At 46.4% G+C, this 22,466-nt stretch overlaps 1 protein-coding gene across 1 annotated transcript in view; it reads right to left on the reverse strand.

Moving 5' to 3' along the window:
- Nucleotides 1-5,575: 5,575 nt before the first annotated feature.
- trit1 (tRNA isopentenyltransferase 1) overlaps nt 5,576-22,466 on the reverse strand; it is a gene marked incomplete at its 5' end in the record, with an annotated part of 59,077 nt that continues 42,186 nt past the window's right edge. Inside the window, 3 exons of the mRNA XM_083646751.1 lie at nt 5,576-5,983; nt 6,906-7,023; nt 7,573-7,682. Of these exons, the coding sequence (XP_083502877.1) occupies nt 5,682-5,983; nt 6,906-7,023; nt 7,573-7,682 (530 nt within the window). The 3' untranslated portion in view covers nt 5,576-5,681. The remainder of the gene's footprint in view (nt 5,984-6,905; nt 7,024-7,572; nt 7,683-22,466) is intronic.

Here is a 22,466-nt window from a genome sequence, read left to right on the forward strand (position 1 = left end):
ATATAAATTATATATTTTCCCAGTAGATTCCCTGCCTACTAACACAAGGGTTGCAGGTTCGAGCTCCTGTGTTACCTCCGGCTTGGTCGGGCATCCATACAGGCACATTTGGCCGTGTCTATGGATAGGAAGCTGGGTTAAGCGTATGTGTCCTGGTCGCTGCACTAGTGCCTCATCTGGTCGGTCTGTTCATGGAGGAGGGGAACTGGGGGGGAATAGCGTGATCCACAAACACGCCATGTCCTGTCGGTGAAACTCCTCAACTCAGCCCCACAGACAGCGGCGTGAGCTATCAGGTTAAGTACCCTGCTGTAAACCAAGGCATTTTCTAACAAGCACGGCACGGTGGCTCAGTGGTTAGCGCTGTTGCCTCACAGCAAGAAGGTCCCGGGTTCGAACCCCGGTCCGTCCCAGGTCCTTTCTGTGTGGAGTTTGCATGTTCTCCTCGTGTTTGTTGGGGTTTTCTCCGTGTGCTCTAGTTTCCTCCCGCCATCAAAGACATGTTTGTTAGGGTTAAGACTCCTGTCAGTGCCCCTGACCAAGGCAATGGCAAAAGAACTGGAGTTGGTCCCCGGGCGCTGCACTGCGGCTGCCCACTGCTCCTCGTTCTAGGAAGGTTCCTAGTAGAGGATGGGTCAAATGCAGAGAATGAATTTCCCCCATGGGGATAAATAAAGGATAACTTAACTTAACTTAACAAGCATCAGATCGAGTCACTGTCGGGTACAGAGGCAGAAAAAAAAGGAAAGAATCTGTGGCAAACAGTGCAGAGCCAGACAGAAGCTATAGGCTGTAGCCTGTGTTACATAAGATAGCCTGCCCTGGACTTTCCCTGTGCTGGGCCCCATGTATAGGACAGTGTGTGCTCTGTGAACATGCAGCTACCACAGCCCCAGCCGCTGCTATAGCCTAGGACTGGAGTGAGTGAGTGAGAGAGAGAGAGAGAGAGAAAGAGAGAGAGGGAGAGAGAAAGAGGGAGGGATAGAAATAGAGCAGTGAATTATTGTGCTGCTCGCTCACTGATGCAGATATAGATACACACACACACACACACACACACACACACACACACACACACACAGCACCGCTCTAATCTCTCAAATAGCAGCAGTCATCAAAAATCAACTCCTTAAAGGCACTACATGTCATTTTGCAGAAAGATTGAGTCAACATGGTTCTCGTTCTCAAATGCTTTGGTTTGGTGGTCCCGTCCGGCATCCCCACCCAAAATGTCAGTATTTGAAGATGGAGGCGGGGTATGAGAACCGCGTTGACTCAATCTTTCTCCAAAATCACATGTAGTGCGTTGAAGAGAGCTGCAGCAGGCAGCAAAATCCTTTACCTTTTTTTTAAGCACTGATTTGTGTGTATGTGTGTGTCTGCGTGTATGTGTGTGTGTGTGTGTGTGTGTGTGTGTGTGTGTGTGTGTGTGTGTTCAAAGTCACGGGTTTCCCCATTTCAAAACCGGCTCTGTTTTATCATGTGTTGCTTCCATGCGCTGGCTATCCGAGGCTAATGAGTTCATTCAGTGTGTGTGTTTTGTGTGTGTTTGCAGATCCCCATTTACTTTTTAAGTATTTTATCTTGTGAATCTCTTGTTGTATATATATTTGTAACCTTTACATTAGATTACTCTGTAAAGCTAGCCTGTGCTATACAAATAAAGCTGCCTTGCCTTGCCACAGATTAAATCAGCGGTTCCCAATCATGTCCGACTCATGGCCAAATTGAAAATCTCAAAAAAGTTCACGGCCCACATCCCACTGTAAACGGCACGGAGAGTCCAAATAGTGTGTTCTCAGAGCACTTTTTATTTGAACGATAAAAGGAGCTGTCCATCAGCACCACATAGGCTAATTCACAAACAACTGGTTCTAAATTAAATAACGGTATCAACAACAACAACAACAAAAATCACAAAGATCCTAATGCTTTGAAAATGATTTGGCAGTCCACTTGCAATACCTTGGCAGCCCACAGGTTGGGAATAGCTGTGCTATACAAATAAATCTGCCGTGCCTTGCCACTGCATGCACTGCTTAAATCACTAATTAGCCTATTAGCCTCATGACCGTGGAAGCTGCCCTACTTCTCCACTTTTGTGAGTGTTTCTGTGTGTGTGTGTGAGTGTTTGTGTGTGTGTGTGTGTGTGTATATGTGTGTGTGTGTGTGTGTGTGTGTGTGTGTGTATATGTGTGTGTGTGTGTGAGAGAGAGAGAGAGTGTGTTTAGAGGGAGCCGAAGCCTTATGTCATTGAGTTGCGCAAGCTTTCATCTTTATATGTGGAATGATTCAGCAGTGCCTGGAGGTACCAGGTCAATCGAGCAGAGGCACTTTCGATAAGCACATACCACATCTGAGTTAACCTGAGACACGAAGCTGGCACAGGCTTCTGAACATGTTGTCAGATAGCCCGTAATGTTAGTGAGTTATCACTTTTTGTCTTTGATTCTACTCCTCTCAGTTTCCATAAGGGTTGTCATCAAAGCGATGACAATGGAGGGGAAAGTACACTGGAAGAAGAAAAAGCGTCGACAAAGTAAAGGAACTAAAAGTCTGACTAAAAAGAGAATATGATGAAAGCATGAAAATCATCCATAAAAAGGAAAGGTTAACGAGAGAAACCAGATACCTGTTACATGATGACCTTGCTATCAGTGACTCCCATGCTGTATGGTACAGGCCCCCGGTAAGCTTGAAGCCTGACCCAGATCGGAATGGGCGAATGTGGGACACACACACACACACACTTCCAGCTATTATATGGCTGGATATATATTTAGCCATGTGGAGGTCAGAGACGGGGAGCTTGTGAACTAATCTTCTACTGAAAGAATACGTCTAGAGCTAAGACGGAGAACTTCAAAGAGGTAAAGAGATGATGGAGTGTTGGCGGCCATGTAGAACAATAGAGAATTCACAGGGAAAAAAAGGGGAGGGGAAAGCAGTGAGAAGAAACTGAGGCAGGTGAGGAGAGGGAGAGGGGGCGCCAAAGAGGTCTTTGGAGAGATGCCAGGTATTGTGTAAGTGCTTTTACAGCAGGCAGGCACACCATGGTTCGAGGGGGGGAAAGTCACACCACTGAGGCTTGGGCCGAATTTCCATTATATTGAATATCGCAAAATTTCCCGAATAGATTCCCGAAAAGATTTGAAAAAAAAAGAAAAAAAAAAAAAAAGTGCATTTTCTACGTTTCTTGGGCAGTTTTGCACTGTCCTGCCCTGCTGCCGACCCTTATTTCAATGCTTACTGTCCATTACTGGTACTGCTAAAGGAAGGCTTTGTATCATTACAATGTCGCTAATAGCAGATGGGTAGCCTTTACCTTCTCTTGATGTTTTCCTGCGCCGAGAGCTCTGCAGTTTTTTTCCAGGTACTTCCGTGTCAGAAGGACTCAAAACGCGTCTTTCTGAGACGGAAGTGAACAGATGTTCTGCTCGAGGGCGGCTGTTCAAACTACAGAATGTTTATTTTTTATTTTTTTTCTGTGTGTGCACAGCCATGCAGAATCACATCAGAGCCTTAACGAGCATTAATGACGCATACCAGCTGGCAGGGGCGGAGTTTCTACAGAGGAACCTATATATCACATCACATCACATCACATCACATCACATCACATCACATCACATCACATCAACCTCTGAGTCCTTCATACTATTCATACCACTAATTATAATAATGTATGTACCTGAAACAAAATATTGTAGATCCCCTCTGCGGGGGAGCTGAAGCGCAAGAGATTCCCTCCTTCATTGTAGATCGCGATATTTGAGCGGGACTATATCGCGATATTTAAATTAGGATATCAGCCAAGCCTAACGCCATTGGATAAACGAGGACCTGTAATCAGCGCAGTGAAAAGGCACTCTGGTGTCCTCTCCTCTCCTCACAGCCTGACCTGGCAGTTCACACGTCTGTCAAAGCGGAGATGATCTTCTAGGCCAAAAGCTCCACTCAAACACAACTGCACTAATCAAAGCATCTACGGTAGTCATTTTCCAACAAGGTACTAAAGCAACCTTCTTTTAATCACAGTGATTACAAGTGGGCAGCGAGCAAACGGCAACCATGCTTTGTAAGCATGCCAATGAGATGAAAAATATCGCTGATGTCACGTGAAAACAGCGAGAATATGGAAGATGTTCATCTAATAATAAGGCACATTCTGCAAGAATAAAAATCAGCAAAGAGTCCTCGAAAGTCACAGATCTTTGATCAAAATATTACAACAACAACAACAAAAGACAAATTTCTATTTCTGAGTCCATAATACATCAATTGTCCCAGCCATCCAAATCTGTCCAATAGGATTACAAGCATCCAAACGAGGAACTGATTATGTGGGCAAAGTATCTCAAATACGTTATAAAACCAGAGTTGAAGAGTTGATGAAGTTCAGTGTAGCTCAGAGGGAAGAGCAAGGCCCACGGACTGCTAGAGTTACGAGGTTTGGGAAATTCCCGCTGGGGCCGCCCACGCTGGAAAAAATGTATGCATTCATGGTTCTGTAAGGTGCTTTGGAAAAAAAGTGTCCATCAAATGTCAAAAGAAGAAATATGGACTTTCCTCAGTGAAACCTTAGCACCTTAAGGCTGGCTCACACTACAGGATTTTCGGGCCGATTTATGCCCGATTCACCCCTCCCGAGAATCGGAGGAGAAATCTGGCCTGGCAGCTTGCCAAGCTTGGTCGGGCCCGACTTTCGGCACCGATTATCTTGTAGTGTGAGCTGTTTGCAGATCCAATCTTAACCCTCCCGATCTGCTCAAAGCCTCATCGGGGCCGTCCCGATCATATCAAACATGTTTGATATTTAGGACTGAAAATCTGCGCGAATACATCATTCTGCTGCTGCGGGAGACTCCCGTCATTATCGTTAATTGACGCGGCTCTGATGCGCTGCACTGCAGGTATCAGATAGGCTACCAAATACCAACAGCACAGAACCATGAGTATTTGGGGGAAAATGTCACTAATTTATATCACAATGAATGACCAATGAATAAAAAGTTGTTATATCGTAGTTTTGAGCCCCTGCCAGTCAGAGGCTGTAATCTCCTACCTGTCTTATCAGGCAGTGTGGGGAAAAAAGGCTTTGCTGCTGCGGGAAGCAATCCAGTCTATCCAAACTTTTGCCGATCTCATGACATGCAGCAGGGAAATATATTTTGGTAGCGCATGTGTTTGTGTTCTCCCTTGTACAGACAATAGACTCGCGTTGTTTACACGCATGCTAACTACCGTGAGATTCATTTGTTTGGCGAGACGGGCATGAAAATGAGGAAAGAGAGAGAGGTGAGGTGGGGGCGGAGCGCTTTGGTCACTGCTGGAACCCCAAAAACGAAACAGGTTCGGAGTATGGCCGGGCATCAATGTGATTATCCTGCCGATAATCTTAATAATATCGTGTAGTGCGTGGTGCGCCACATTTACAAATCTTGTAGTGTGTGCATGTTTGAGATTCTAGGGAAGATAATCTGGGAAGATTCTCCTGTAGTGCGTGTCACAGCCAGATTTCAAAATCGGCTAGGATTGTCATAATCCTGTAGTCTGAGCCCAGCTTTAGTGAAGAGGAACGGAGGATGGAGAGACAGACAGGGCTTCAGTAGACCGATACGACTTCAAAAGAGCTCACTAAAGAAGCCCACATTTTGTATAGTCTTACGTCTACAAGGGTCTTAAAGTGTCACAGGTACTTCCTTGTGTGTTGGCTTAGTGTCTTGGGAAGCCGGGGAAGTGTCCTTAGAGAGGCAGTCTGTGGTCTCGACAGCGGAGACCAGAGGTAGGGTTTTACCCTGAGGCTGACAGTCTGTGGTCTCGACAGCAGCGACCAGAGGTAGCGTGGTACCGTGAAGCTGGCAGTCTGTGGTCTCTACAGCAGAGACCAGAGGTAGGGTGGTACCCTGAGGCTGGGCGGGGGCTGGGCCACACTTCCTCTTCTTCCTCACATGATAGTGGTGCTTCTTGGACTTCAGATGGGCTGGAGGTAAAGAGAATAAAGAAAATGGGACGTGGTTTAGATGGTGGATATATGGCCTTGGGATGATTCTGAAACTACAGATCTGGAGCTAAAAATGAGTTATGGACCAGTTTCTGTTGGGTCCACACCAGAAAAGAAGAAAAACTAGAAACATTTTATAAACTAGAGACCGTCTTGTGAGGGGATCACACCAGTTGAAGATTGGATCCACCAAACTACCTCCAAAGGTGGCCAGCAACACATTTGCCACATTAATAATAATAATAATAATAATAATAATAATACTAATAATAATAGATAGGACTTATATAGCGTTTTTCTAAGTACATAAAAACACTTAACAAAACACATAAATACACGGCTCTCCAATCTACATACAGCAACAATGCAGATGGCAATAAACCTTCAGGCGTGGATCCACCTAGGAAGCCCACACATCAAAGCGCTGACAGGCAGCTCAGATAGTAACACACAAATGGTTCATCATGGATGTAGAACAAGTGAGAGAAGGTGTCTACTGTGAGATTTATAGGACATAAACGCGTGGCGCAATCTGTGAGCTAAAGAGACACTTTAAAGTCAGGTGTAAATTTCGTCCAGCTAAATCATATAGACACAATGCAGACAGGAGATGCATGTTAATGCCAGATAAGGCTGCGTTTGAGTGCACCTCGGAAATATCGCAACTGGGAAACTGGAAAATTTCGATCATACATTCAGGCGATGTCTTGTCATAGACGCGTGGTCAAAGGGTCAGCGTGGGGGAAATCCTCCCGTTTCCCCCCACGGCCACATACACACACGTTACCGGAAGTAACGTGACCGACTGTATCTATACCCGAGTTTCCCCACTCGTAAATACGACATTGGAGGGCCGTTCATGTGCTCGTAACTCATAAATACAGTAAATACAGTACAATACCTGTCCACTCCAGGTCACCGATGATCACCTTGTCACAATGATCACAGGTATGGCGGCTCCGCTTGTTCCTCTCCTCCGCCCCCTCCACTCTGATTGGCTCAACAGCTGGCTGCTCACCCTGATTGGTTGAGCAAAAGAGAGATGTTTCCAATTTTTTAAAAGGGAAGGAAACAAGCAAACAAGGATGGGAAAAAACAGAAGACAGGAAGAAAGTAAGAAGAAGAGATAGAACAAAGTAAAAAGAATGGAAGGAACCAAGGAAGTGGGGACAATAGAGTGCCAAAGTCACCCCCTCTTCAGGGTTCTGCATACAAACTAAGGGATTTCATCCGCCATCCATTTTTCAATAGACGTTCACGTTTTGAAAAATCCTTATAAAAAGTTTTACTTTGTCAAACCAAGCGATTCAAATTTTGTGATTCAAGTTTTTTTTGTGTGTGGTCCAAGTGAAATTTTCTTTGGTCTCTCCTGATTCTGAATATAACTGAATAGGTTGCTTTGACCAAGTAGAACATTTTAAGAAACATCTATGGAAAAATGAATGGCGGATGAAATCCCTTAGTTTGTATGCAGAACCTGGAAGAGGGTGTGACTTTCGCACTCTATTCCTTGCTCCCTCAGGCCAGCAGATGAGGATCAGACAGGAGAGTGTTGAGGCTGGCCCCACCTTGCTGAGGCTGTCCAGTATCTGCAGTGCAGGGCTCAGCACCGCCTCCTCCCACCTCCACACCTCCGTCGCATCCAGACCATACACCACTGGCACATCCTCTCCTGGTCCTGCGCACGCCACGCACACGCACACACACGCACACACACGCACACACACACACACACAGTAAATGTTATGCAGAAATATTAACAGATTTCCGTTCTGCAAGCAGACAGTATGCGTTGGCCAACACAAGCTGGCATTGTGGATTCCACCTACAGTACATGAATATATACAATACAGATATTTTGGGATTGATGTTGCCGATAGCTCGTACTGTATATGGTGGCAATATTGGTTATTTTATTTATTTATTTATTTAATTATATTTGTTCACATTCAACAATTATATGCATTCAGTATTTCGACCACATATTTTTTTCTTGGAATGGTGTTAAAGCCTCTAAAGTAACACTTTGACGACTCCAATGATGGTGATGGTGATGATGATAATAATAGAATCCAACCAAACTGTTACATTAGAAACATTAGAATCAGGTAATGTTGAGAGTGTTGCACAGACAATAAGTGTAGTATTACTCAGTTATAAATAAACATGTAATCAAGCAAACTGCATCATATCCAGCACATCAGAGGCGGTCGACACTGATTGGAACACATCTGATTATTGATCATGGCTGGACACACTGCTGTGATGATATATTTATCAAATCTGAAATATAACAAGCTAGAAACAGGCTCCAGTCATAATGTCAGCGTTGCTGGGAGGCAGACCCAGTGGGAGCCCAGTTCATACTGGAGTTTACTGGAGCAGTGCAGCCGCACCCTGAAGCTGTCAACCTGCTGACTCACACTGGCTCGATAATGTCTCTCTCTCTCCCTCTCTCACTCCCCCTCCCACCCTTTTCTCTTCTCTTCTTGGTGCCCTCTCTCCTCCCCCCCTCCTTTCTTGCCATCAGTCTCGCTTCAGCTTTCAGTCTCTCTCTCTCTCTCACCCCCATGTTTCTATTTTGCAACAGTCAGCAGTCTCCAGGCCACGGCTCAGCACTAAACGGCAGCAGCAGTCCCTGCCTGCCTGCTTGTCTGTCTGCCTGTGTGTGTGTCTGTCTGTCTGCTTGTCTTTCTATCTACACTACAGTATCTGCCTGTCTGCATCAAGAGCCACTGCCCTGCATTGATTGGGGACACACAACGCCCCCCCTCCACACACACACACACACACACACACACACACACACACACACACACACACACACACACACACACAGGGAAAACAGTTACAAATTGATTAGGGCTGCAACTAACGATTCTGTTAATTATCGATTAATCTGATTATTTTATCGATTAATCAATTAGTTGTTTGGTCTATAAAATGTCAGAAAATGATGAAAAAATGTCGATCTGTGTTTCCCAAAGCCCAAGATGACATCCTCAAGTGTCTTGTTTTGTCCACAAGCCAAAGATATATTCAGTTTACTGTTATAGAGGAGGAGAGAAACCAGGAAATATTGACATTTAAGAAGCTCGAATCAGAGAATTTAGACTTTTTCTTAAAAAAATACTCAAAACAGGCAGGCAGGACTCGATAAGCCTAGGCTTCTTCCTGCCCCTTTTCAAACAGTTCACCTTTTTTATGTTTGCGTTTACGTATTTTCCTTTTGATGAAGTCTATTAGACTGTTATGTTTACTGTTTTTTCACTTTATGTATTGTTTTAACTCGTCGTTTCAATCAATCAATCAATCAATCAAGCAAAACGATGAATCGATTATCAAAATAGTTGTCGATTATCTTTCTGTCGATCGACTAATTAATAATAATGAATTGACTAATTGTTGCTGAAATTGATTGATTGAAGACAGATAGAGATAAGAGATACATTTTGTGTAATAAAAAGTACAGGGACATAAAAAAAAGAGCAAAAGGCAAACACACTGAATAATTAGGGGGGGGAAACGAGGTGCGGTTTGTAATTTCACATACGCACTACTTAAGAGTTAACACACACACACACACACACACACACACACACACACACACACACACACACACACACACACACACAGAGGTAAATTAATCCCATTAACCTGTAGGGCTCAGTTAGCTAACTCAATTAAGGCTTAATCCTTCCCACACACAGGCAGAGATGCGGAGGGAAAGTGGCAGACAGCCAGTGGACTGGAGCTGTCTGGCTCTCTGTTATCACGAGCAGTGACCAGAGTCACTACCTGTTACCTGCTGTTGGTAAACTGTATGAGGACGAGGCGTGGGAATACTGTCGGTCACGCTTCACCTAGTCTGACTGACTGGAAGCAGGCTTGCGGGGGGAGAAGCTCTGCCATTGGCTCTGACCATTTCAGTCAGAGTGAAGGGAAATCCCTTTCTGCTCCCTGCGTGTCGCTCTCAAACGCCTCTGCCGCCTTTAAACAACAACGCAAGCTAGCGTTGCTACACACTGAAAATGGCAAGTTTTGACAAAGATTTGGATTGTGCAATAAAGCATGCCTGCTTGGTACTTTCGGTGGATGGTTGTAAAGGTAACAGAGCCATTATTTATGTTATACCTTTATCCCCCAAATGCTCTTTTTGTTCTACTCAGGTTTGTTTGTTGCCTCAGTCTTTTCGCTTGTCATCCATGTAGTCAGCTTCACTATAGCCGTTTTCACACATGCGCTTTATACCGGGAAATGACCAGAAAGTGGTCTATGTCTTTCATGTGTGAAAATTGTTTTCCGGCACAAGCGAGCCCCCGCGATCGCTGATATCAAATACAGGTACTTTAGCTGCTATTTTCACACATGTGATCCTCAGGTGTGAAGGGAAATTCCGGGAAATAGCCAGTCTTGATTTACAGGTAATTTCCCTGTCTGTATGTGTGAAAACAGCTTATGAGTGAGAACACGGACTAACATTAGTTGGACGGGGGTACTCACCCCCCCCCCCCCCCACCGCATTTGTGCCAAGTCCCGCCCTACTCTGCCTCTGATTGGCTTACCCTGATATTTCAACCTAACCTTAACCAATCGTCGCTCCTCAAGCCTAAACCTAACCAGTCACCACTCCCCTTTCATAAACCTAAGTGTGGGACTTCGCAAATGCAGTGGGGGTGGGGGGGTCAAGCTGGCAGGCATGGAGGCACGTGACTAAACACGACGTGGTATTTTCTTAAGGGGACAGTTCATGATTTCAAGGTTAAGTCGGTCGGAGGTTATAAATGTCGGTTCCGATATATTTATAGTTCATCGCCCAGCCGTGGCTATGTCCATATTTGTACACAGTCTATGATCTTCACACAGCCCTCCCATAAACCTACATCAGTGATACTCAACCCGAGGCTCTACAGCCACATGTGGGCTCCTTTATGGGTAGTTGTGGCTCTTAAATAAATAAATAAAAATCTAAAAAATAAAAATAAAGGGAGGAAAGGGACTTTTTTTGGATTGTGGCTCTTGCAAAAGATTTTCTTTTGTCAATGTGGCTCCTGAGTAGGGCAGGTTGCGTACCACTGGTCTACATGTTGGCCTCGCCGTTGACATGGGTCGCTCCACATTTACATATTGTGTTGGTTTTATTTACAGTCAGTCAGCCACTTAAAGCGGTTCATGCGTTTCATTCAGTGTGCCAGGACCAGCAGCTGTACTTCATTCAATAGCTGACAAAGGGTGTTAGCGATAACAAAATAAACACACACAAAACCTTACCGGCACGTTATTAACAGTGACCTCCACTGCACCTGCCTCATTCAGCGTCACAGCGCGTGTGTGTCTGCACGTGTGTTTGTTTACATGGAGTCGTACAGTAGGTCAGTTCGTCTGTGCGCCTGTTTTCTATACAGCAGCAGCGACTGTTAATCAAAGCCTCAGGTTTCATTGGCGTTGTCACTCTGCGTGTGTGTGTGTGTGTGTGTGTGTGTGTGTGTCAGAAGTCTTTGTGTTGGCAGCACAATAGTGAGCAGGTGGCTGTGACCAGCGCCACCTGGCATACCTATACCAGATGCAGAGCTGGAGCTCTTCTTTAGGTCCTGGCCAGCTGCCCTCCTATTCACTCACTACTCCACTATCTCCCTAACTTACCTCTCTCTTTCATCTCCCCCCTCCTCCCCCCTTTCTTTTGCTATGGCCGACCTCCCACCGGGCAGTGTGGAGGGGAGCTACAGTAAATAAAAGGGAGATATGGTGTGTTGCCAGATGCTGGATGGAGAACCCCCCCTCCCTCCCCCCTGCGCCTTTCTTGTTTAGGGTCCGGTGAAATTTAACTCCGCTAATCCACCCGGCAGTGAAAGAAGGTTGATAAGGAGCGTTGTGGATCAGGCATCCACACACTCTCTCTCTCTCCCTCTCTCTCTCACACACACACACACAGCAAACTGTGCACGCGCCCTTCCAGGCGCACAGGGGAGATCGCTTTGCCAACAAGAAAGAGCAACTCCCGTCGCCTGGCAGCTGCCGGCGGTGTTGAGTTTGTGTTGAAACAGTAGTCCACCTGTTGCAACAAACGGCCCACAGCCATTTATTGCGTTATACCCTCGTGTGTTTGCGGAGCGAGTGTGTGTGTGTGTGTGTGTGTGTGTTTGTGTGTGTGTTTGTGTGTGTGTGTGTGCGCATGTGTGTGTGTGTGTGTGTGTGTGTGTGTGTGCGTTCTCTATAAAAACTAAACTGACAGCCCTGGCCCAGCTGTGCTTCCCTGGCTGTCGTCCACACAGCGACTTGACAGCTGCTTCTCTGTTCACTCACCAATCCCCCCTCTCTCGCTTTCCTAGTTTCTCCTTCTCACCCGCAGGTTTAAAGCCCCCCTCCAGGCAGTTGTTCCTATCTGTATAACTGTTGGTGTTCTATGCAAACATACATGTGCGCGCGCTGGATCAACGCACGTCATCATCTGTGCCAAAGAACTGAAATTGATAAGAACTGAAGCTAATGGTTTGTTCCACTTATTATTCCACTGCAGCGCTGTTCTCTCTGTGTGTCTGTTCTCTCTGTGTCTGTTCTCTCTTTGTTCAACTCTTTGTCAGTGCCCAGAGCGGAAATACCCGAAACAATCGCCGCCACGACAGTCTGCCCGCATCTCTGAAAAACAGTTTAGAGCCACAATATTGTTATAATATCAACAACTAGCCAACAGATATGAAAGCTGGTGGGCTTTTATGGAATGAGCGTGACTTGAACTGGTTAATAGTTATATCAAATTGGTCATTCAGTGGCGTTTTGCTAGCCTGGGTAAACCCAGCCTTCAACGTGACGTCACAGGCTATGCCTGTAGCGTGACTGATAGCACATAGAGGTCACATGGAGGCTGGGTTTACCCAGGCTAGCGTTTTGCACCCACGTAACTAACGTAGCGAACAGCTAGCTAACGCCAGAGGCTGGCGATAGCTGTCTATCATATGTCAGTCGTCAGTCCACTAAAATGTTTGACGTTATCACCCGTTTTTTACCAACAGCTTATTTTTAGGACTTTGAGCCCAAAATAAGGTTATTTTGTCACCAAAATACACTGGCGAACAGTGTGGCTAATCAACAGAGCAGGGCAGGACCCAGCAGCAACACATGAAATATCTTCAAAAAGACAAAATACACTGGAGGAGGGCTTTAAGCATCGCTCCTCTTTGAGATGAAGCTTCTCTTTGATTTTCATTGTTTGGGGACTTTTTTCATCTGCCAAGTTGGAAATCCTCTCTTCACCCTCTGGTCTACCAGTGTGTCGCCCCTGGAGTAGCTTAAGTATGGAGCAAAGATGCTCACAAGTCATTTTTTGCAAGTCCAAGTCTCTGGTTACAAGTGCAAGTCAAGTCTCAGGTCTTTGGTTACAAGTCCAAGTCAAGTCTCAAGTTTCCTCTGGATGAGCATTCTATCATCTGCTGCATGCCATCCGGTCTGGTTAGAACACTGCCTAGCTAAAACTAAGGAATTCATGCACTATTATCCTCACTCCTTTATTAGCGTACCGCATTGATTAGTTGAAATTATTATTAGTAGTTATTTTCTTAATGTCAATGTGCAAAAAAAAGAAAGAAAAAAAGATTGTTCATCTTGAGACGATGTCGAGTTTCAAGTTTGAGGACGAGTCTCAAGTCAAGTGGATCTGGTATGGAGGTTAAGTATCTTGCTCAAGGATACTTCAAGCCTATCTATCTATCTATCTATCTACCTATCTATCTATCTATCTATCTATCTATCTACCTCTATCTACAGTATCTATCTGTCTATCTGTCTATCTATCTATCTATCTATCTATCTATCTATCTATCTATCTATCTGTCTATCTATCTATCTATCTATCTATCTATCTATCTGTCTATCTATCTATCTATCTATCTATCTATCTATCTATCTATCTATCTGTCTATCTATCTATCTATCTGTCTATCTATCTATCTCCTCATCATCTTCCACTTATCTCCATATCCCTTCAAGCCCTTCTGTCATCCTCTCCTCCCCCTGCCCTCTCTTGTCGCTCTGTGGTGACAACAGCCCAGGCTTGGCTTTATCTCTATGGGGGAGATTGCCAACAGTGTGTGTGTGTGTGTGTGTGTGTGTGTGTGTGTGTGTGTGTGTGTGACACAGTGTGTGTGTGACACAGTGTGTGTGTTTGTGGGGGAACGCTTCTCACTTCCTAGCCGACAAGGGTGTAAACTCGCCCCACACCTGTTGCCCCAGCTGGATCAGTTTACGCATGCTATCTCCATCTCTCCATCCATCCATCCATCCATCCATCCATCCATGTCTCCATCACTCTCCCCCACTAACATTTGGGAATAAAAGATACTGTAGCAACACCCCTGTTACTTAATACTCACGAGGCTTCGGTGAGACTACACCTGGGTATTCTGGCGACAGGTATAGGTGTGTGTGTGTGTGTGTGTGTGTGTGTGTGTGTGTGTGTGTGTGCGCATGCGTGCGTGCATGCGCGTCTTTGGAGAATGATAAATAAACACTCTGAGGGCAGCAGAGCTCTCCTGATGTAATGACAGTATTGCATTAAGCTCAGTGCAGATTAATTAATATAAACACTCAAATTATCAGGTTCTTTGTTGGCAATTAAAGGCACTAATTAAACTTTCCCCTATCACTATCATAGAATCAAGAAAAATACTCAATCTCACGCAGACAGACAGACAGACAGACAGACAGACGGACACACACACACACACACACACACACACGGCAAGAGGAATTGCACTTGATTGAATTTCAGCAGAGTGGTCTAGTGGTTAATCCCTCCCATAACCAGAAGTTCCCAGGTTCAGTCGCCATAGCAACCACATGTTGTTGCATCCATGAACAGTCACATGTCCTGCCCAAACGACCTTGACAAGACCGTTGAACCCCGACAGTAGCGGCTCACTCATTTTAAGTCGTAACATTTGCTAAATGCCTAAATGATGGCTGCATTTCGAGTAGACTAGAGCCCTTTTCAGACATGCATTGAACTGCCAAAGATATCTAGACATTACTCGGATGGGGTTTATCCGTTGTGAGCGCGCGACCGCGCAAACGCAATCTGAACCCCCAAAGGCCCTAGTACAGACGTGGGCATTATGCAGCCCTCATGATGGTTCTCACTGGCCCGGGAGGTCTAAAGGCTGGCTCACACTACAGGATTTTCGGGCCGATTTATGCCCGATTCACCCCTCCCGAGAATCGGAGGAGAAATCTGGCCTGGCAGCTTGCCAAGCTTGGTCGGGCCCGACTTTCGGCACCGATTATCTTGTAGTGTGAGCTGTTTGCAGATCCAATCTTAACCCTCCCGATCTGCTCAAAGCCTCATCGGGGCCATCCCGATCATATCAAACATGTTTGATATTTAGGACTGAAAATCTGCGCGAATACATCATTCTGCTGCTGCGGGAGACTCCCGTCATTATCGTTAATTGACGCGGCTCATTTGATGCGCTGCACTGCAGGTATCAGATAGGCTACCAAATACCAACAGCACAGAACCATGAGTATTTGGGGGAAAATGTCACTAATTTATATCACAATGAATGACCAATGAATAAAAAGTTGTTATATCGTAGTTTTGAGCCCCTGCCAGTCAGAGGCTGTAATCTCCTACCTGTCTTATCAGGCAGTGTGGGGAAAAAAGGCTTTGCTGCTGCGGGAAGCAATCCAGTCTATCCAAACTTTTGCCGATCTCATGACATGCAGCAGGGAAATATATTTTGGTAGCGCATGTGTTTGTGTTCTCACTTGTACAGACAATAGACTCGCGTTGTTTACACGCATGCTAACTACCGTGAGATTCATTTGTTTGGCGAGACGGGCATGAAAATGAGGAAAGAGAGAGAGGTGAGGTGGGGGCGGAGCGCTTTGGTCACTGCTGGAACCCCAAAAACGAAACAGGTTCGGAGTATGGCCGGGCATCAATGTGATTATCCTGCCGATAATCTTAATAATATCCTGTAGTGCGTGGTGCGCCACATTTACAAATCTTGTAGTGTGTGCATGTTTGAGATTCTAGGGAAGATAATCTGGGAAGATTCTCCTGTAGTGCGTGTCACAGCCAGATTTCAAAATCGGCTAGGATTGTCAGAATCCTGTAGTCTGAGCCCAGCTTTAGTTAGCAAATGTAGTGGCTAACGGCTAAAGCTGGGCTCAGACTACAGGATTCTGACAATCTTCTTCTTCTGATTTCTCTCACTGATTCAACATGCTGAATCGGCCAGAAAAGCCGGCAACAAGGCCGACTAGAGCCTCTCATTTTAACTCGATTCAATTACAGAATACGTACTTGCACTTATTCTTCGGCATTCATTGTATTGAAAATCACTCCAAACAACAGTTAAAATGAGAGGCTCTAGTCGGCCTTGTTGCCGGCTTTTCTGGCCGATTCAGCATGTTGAATCAGTGAGAGAAATCACTCTGATTGGCTGGTGGTCAGCATAAGCGAATCAGTGCAGGAGAAGAGAGGGCACAAACAAAATATTCTTCTCATTTTTCAACTTTCATCTCATGTGATCATTCCAAAACACAACTATTTTCACAGCAACATGGCCTTCGGGAAAGCTCCTTGAGCGGTTTCACCAACAAAATAGTTTTGCCTCAGCCTCTTCCTTTCTTCTTCCACAAGCAAAAGACCAGACAAGGTCCGACAACACCAGCGCCATTTGCAACCTTTTATTAGACATCTATTAGAAGTAGCTATATTACCAAACCGTCTAAGTGGTGAGTGAGAGTGGTGTGGCAATGTAAACGCCCGGATAAACGGCGCTTAGTTTCACATACATGTACGGTAGATCCATGATCATAAGTTACAATGGTTTGTATATCCGCAGTCCTAGGCCTCACGCAGACAACAACGTCGTCGACGCGACGGTCGGCCCTCGTTACCGCTATTTCTTTGACGTCGGTCTGGTGTGCCTGGGCCTTTACACGCAACATTCACATAATTTTAGCCTCTCTAACCTGTTTCATTGTTATCTGCCTGGCTGTCTATCTCTTTAACCTGTTTGGTTGTATCTGCCTTCCTGTCTAACAGGCTATCTGTCCGTCTCAATCCATCGTTGCCTTTGACCCACTAGCCTCGCTATGCTTGGTTTGGTCTGTGCAGCCCTCAGTGACCCTCTGGCCCCAGTCTGTGTGGTCGGGCCACATTCCCGGCAGCTCTGTAATGCTTCAAGAGATTAGCCTGCTCAGCTGAGGCGTGTGTGTGTGTGTGTGTGTGTGTGTGTGTGTGTGTGTGTGTGTGTGTGTGTGTGTGTGTGTGTGTGTGTGTGTGTGTGTGTGTTACACTGGGGCTCTGAGGGGAAAGAATGGAGGTCAACTGTCGCAGTGAGACAGGGAGGTGGAGAGAAAGATAGGGGGCAGAGAGGGCAAGGCTGTGGCCTGGGAGGGACAGCACAGGCCAGGGGGCACTTCAGGACAGGTCCCTCCTGGGGAAATAGTTCAAGGCTTTGGAAGGAAAATCCTGGGGGCTATGCGCTCCTGACCTGGAGTGGCCCGTACATCTGACTGTGAACATAAATAAGTCTCCATTTACACTGGAAACAAGAGCGGAGAATCAAAACCAACCACAGAGCTACTCCACGGTTAAATGTAAGGCGTTTTCTTTTTTTACATCTCCAATGCCACTCGGAAAGGAAACATGATGACAATTTCACATTTAAACTAACAGTGAAGTGGGCTGATTTTTTCAAAAGAAGAAATAACAGCACACCACGAAAGCAGGCTATTTTAAACAGAATGTAAGGCTTGAATTTGACTCGATTCAATTGACACCTTTTCAGGCCCTGAATAATAATAATAATTTAGACATTTTTAAGACTTCGTCGGGACCCGCAGACACCCTATGGCAGTGAATAGGAGACTGGCGTGAGCACTTTGGTGGTACGTTAAGTGATTTTTCAGGGGAAATGGGCACATATTTTACTTTATGACTGTTAGCACTGAAACCATTTAGAATTACAGCTGCAAAAACTAATAAAAATATGGAGTGCACAAAATTATTCCCCCAGTTTTTGGTCAGTGGAGCTACTGCAGGTGTTCTCTCTGAAGATTTCAGAGATTTGAAAATCACTAAAGCTTGTGTTTCATGTTCTTAAATATGCAACTGTCTTAAGATCACGGGGATAACGTGTAGAAATGCTATTTACTATATACTATTATTATTAATAGTAAATGTATTACTATTAAAGAAACAGCAAGAAGAGAATGGAGGGAGGAGGGAAAGAAGGCAAGAAGGGCACAAATGATTTCAGTCACTCTATAGACCCTTTTCACAGTGGCCATTTTGTGTTGAAAAGGCAGGGTAAACACAGGTGCAAGCAAAACACTAATGAGGGTTTCCAACTTCCAGGTGGAAACCCACATTAGTGTTTTGCTTGCACCCATGTTTACCCTGACTTTTCCACACAAAATGGCCCTTGTGAAAAGGGTCTATCACAAGTTACAGGTATGCTAACTCACTATGGCTGATCGGCACAGGAGTTGCGACCAGGGCTTTGGCACCAAGTGTGTACTTAGTGGATTTCAGACTGTTCACATAATTGAACGAGTTCAAGAGTGCAGCTGGTCTGGTGGCCCCGCCCCCCGCCTGATGTCGCAGACAACTGGCTTGCAAATTGCTCTGAATGCTCACGTCACAGCAGGGTCTCTACGGGAGGTGAAATGGACACTAGTCCTCAGGCAACACACGCACACAGAAACACATGCACGTGCAAAAAGCACAACAGTCACACAAACATACCCAAAACGTACAAAAGCGCTTGCCCACACATACACACAGGTGACGGAAAGCATTATGGTGAGTGCAGTGGGTAGGCAGGCGGGCAGACAGAGTCGTATTGAGGGTTAAGTCCTGGCGTGGCTTAAGACACTTGGGTCTAACAGGATTAGGAGGCGGGGTTACTGCCGGGCATGCTGCTGGTGGGCCAGAGAGCCCGGGGAGTTATGCTGCTGGTGAGGCAGAGAGCCCGGGGTGTTATGCTGCTGGTGGGGCAGAGAGCCCGGGGTGTTATGCTGCTGGTGAGGCAGAGAGCCCGGGGTGTTATGCTGCTGGTGGGGCAGAGAGCCCGGGGTGTTATGCTGCTGGTGAGGCAGAGAGCCCGGGGTGTTATGCTGCTGGTGGGCCAGAGAGCCCGCGGTGTTATGCTGCTGGTGAGGCAGAGAGCCCGGGGTGTTATGCTGCTGGTGGGAGAGAGAGCCCGGGGTGTTATGCTGCTGGTGGGGCAGAGAGCCCGGGGTGTTATGCTGCTGGTGAGGCAGAGAGCCCGGGAGTTATGCTGCTGGTGGGAGAGAGAGCCCGGGGTGTTATGCTGCTGGTGAGGCAGAGAGCCCGGGGTGTTATGCTGCTGGTGGGGCAGAGAGCCCGGGGTGTTATGCTGCTGGTGGAGCAGAGAGCCCGGGGTGTTATGCTGCTGATGGGGCAGAGAGCCCGGGGTGTTATGCTGCTGGTGGGGCAGAGAGCCGGGGTGTTATGCTGCTGGTGGGGCAGAGAGCCCGGGGTGTTATGCTGCTGGTGGGGCAGAGAGCCCGGGGTGTTATGCTGCTGGTGGGGCAGAGAGCCCGGGGTGTTATGCTGCTGGTGGGGCAGAGAGCCCGGGGTGTTATGCTGCTGGTGGGGCAGAGAGCCCGGGGTGTTATGCTGCTGGTGAGGCAGAGAGCCCGGGGTGTTATCCTGCTGGTGGGGCAGAGAGCCCGGGGTTTTATCCTGCTGGTGGGGCAGAGAGCCCGGGGTGTTATGCTGCTGGTGGGGCAGAGAGCCCGGGGTGTTATGCTGCTGGTGGGGCAGAGAGCCCGGGGTGTTATGCTGCTGGTGGGGCAGAGAGCCCGGGGTGTTATGCTGCTGGTGGGGCAGAGAGCCCGGGGTGTTATGCTGCTGGTGGGGCAGAGAGGCAGGGTGTTATGCTGCTGGTGAGGCAGAGAGCCCGGGGTGTTATGCTGCTGGTGGGGCAGAGAGGCAGGGTGTTATGCTGCTGGTGGGGCAGAGAGCCCGGGGTGTTATGCTGCTGGTGGGGGAGAGAGCCCAGGGTGTTATGCTGCTGGTGAGGCAGAGAGCCCGGGGTGTTATGCTGCTGGTGGGGCAGAGAGCCCGGGGTGTTATGCTGCTGGTGGGGCAGAGAGCCCGGGGTGTTATGCTGCTGGTGGGGCAGAGAGCCCGGGGTGTTATGCTGCTGGTGGGGCAGAGGAACACACTTGGCTTTTATACACATTTCAAACATATTCGGCTTCAAGTGGCTGCAACCAGGGTGGGAAGTCGCCACGAGCCAAAACACAGGTTGATCTTGGCTGCAGTAGGCACATTTGTCCATTCTCCAGTTACCAGCCGCTTTGGCAACAAACCAACCATTATAGTGCATTTCTATGTGGTGGGTTGTTTTACTGGACCACCAGAGACCTGGTCTTGGAAATAGTGGAGAGAAAAAAAAAATCAGTGAAGAGTTTTAGCTGCAGATGTATACCAGAGGGGGGAAAAAGGCAGTGAAGGGTTTTAGATGCAGATGTATACCGGGAATGGATTTTGAAACGTTATCCCTTCTACAATGTCACAGCAGCTCACACGTGCTGCATCAAATCAAAACGATTAATCACTAATCATTAATCTTGTGATTTCCATAGTTTTAAAAATGCAGTACTATCACAAACACTGCTACATTTTAGTAAACGTGGACATCTTTCAACTTGGTAAAAACGATACATATTGGTAGACCTCACTGACCGCTAGGTGTAGCAGCGATGCTAGCTAGCACTGAGGCCAGCTACACCAGAGATTTCCACGACTACAAACAAGGCAACTGTAGTCATCGCGACGTTATTAACTCATTGAGTGCCAATGACGACTTTAGTCGTCAATTCGGATAGTAACGTTGAGTGCCAATGACGACTAAAGTCGTCAATTGCGTTTTTTGACGGTGGGACGTGGATCAAAGCCAGATCCATCTCCTGTAAAATTTTGGGGCATGTTGAATGTGTATAACCTATTTTACCGACCCATTAGGTGGCGACAGTGCTCTCCAGATTAGAGAAAGGCGAGGAAAAAAGAGAGAAGAAGTCATGAGGAAACGGAAATCGCATCGATATGCATGAAGCATAACGTTAGCTGTGCCTGTGAACAGCAGTCAATCTGCTGCCACAATTGAGCCCCTCCGTCTCCGCTGCGATAGCCCCTCCATATGATTTAGTTGCCGACACCAGCTTCTTTCTGAAAAGTTACATTATTCTCAGTTGGGAGCCGGCGACACGCTGTGAAAAAGCGGGGGGATGCAGCGCACTTTTCAGTGCAGACAGAGCAAACGCAGAGCAAACGCAGCAGAGCCCCAGAGACACTCCCACGGAGGAGGAGGAGGGGGGTGGGGCACGCAGGGCAGTATACAACCATTGACAGTAAACACAGACCCAGACAGCAGCAGGCTCGATAGACAGAGAGACAGGCAAACAAGCTAGAATATCTGATGCCTAGTAAATCAAGACCAGCAAGAAGGTGTAGGGTCTGCGCACGCAGGGGCCAGCGCTGCTGGTTGCAGCTAAAAAATATTATTTGGCCAAACAAAATTCCTTTGTTTTCACTGTTTTATTGAAGGAAATTATTTTTGAGGTGTCATTACATCAGAAAATATTAGCTTCAGAGTCAATGATGTGCTTGAAATGCTTCATTTCACAAAAGGCGGAATATCTCAGCTTCTAAATTGAAACGTGTGTTTTTGCTAAAATCAACCTATCTTCTCCGGGTGATAACTAAAGAACGGAAAATTATATCAATAAACTTTTTTTTGCAGATGATAGAAGAGAGTCTTATCGTTCTTTGTGCGTGTTCGGTGTTTACATAGTAATATCACACAATATTCTGTGGGCCTCGAGAAATCACTGAAAACGCTCTGAAACTCTGGCACTGGGAGCGTCCGTTCTCCAAAAGTGGCTGGCACTCAATGAGTTAAGAAGATCACCGCCTGACCAGCGATGACCCTCCGCTCCTGCATGGCCTGCCTCGTGGAGGAAGAGCCAGGGTGCGAGAAACGCACCGGACACATTTCAATTGGGGAGTCGTTCTGGAAGGTTTCTGCACCGTCACACCATTTCAAATGCGGAAAGTCAAGAGTCGCAGAAACCTCTCTTAAAACATTTCAAAATGAATTAAATTAATTAAATATGAGATGGCCTCTTTCATTATTCCAATTAGAAACTGTTCAGCAGACACATGGAAACACACAGACAGATAAGTAAAATGTGTCAACGCACTTTAAATTTAATCAACCTATAAAGAAGCGCTATTTTGTTCACAAATTAGTTTGTTTGCGCACGCACGCACACACTACTCTATGTACCCCGATAAACAATACGGTGGGTGAGAAGGCTTATTGTGTGTAATTGGGTGAGTGAATCTCATCTTGTTAAAGAGACCACTGATTACTAAGGCACTGGACTGTGGACGGACACACACACACACAAACACACACAC

The sequence above is a fragment of the Poromitra crassiceps genome, assembly GCF_964638095.1.
Source record: "Poromitra crassiceps genome assembly, chromosome: 11".
Classification (NCBI taxonomy): domain Eukaryota; kingdom Metazoa; phylum Chordata; class Actinopteri; order Beryciformes; family Melamphaidae; genus Poromitra; species Poromitra crassiceps.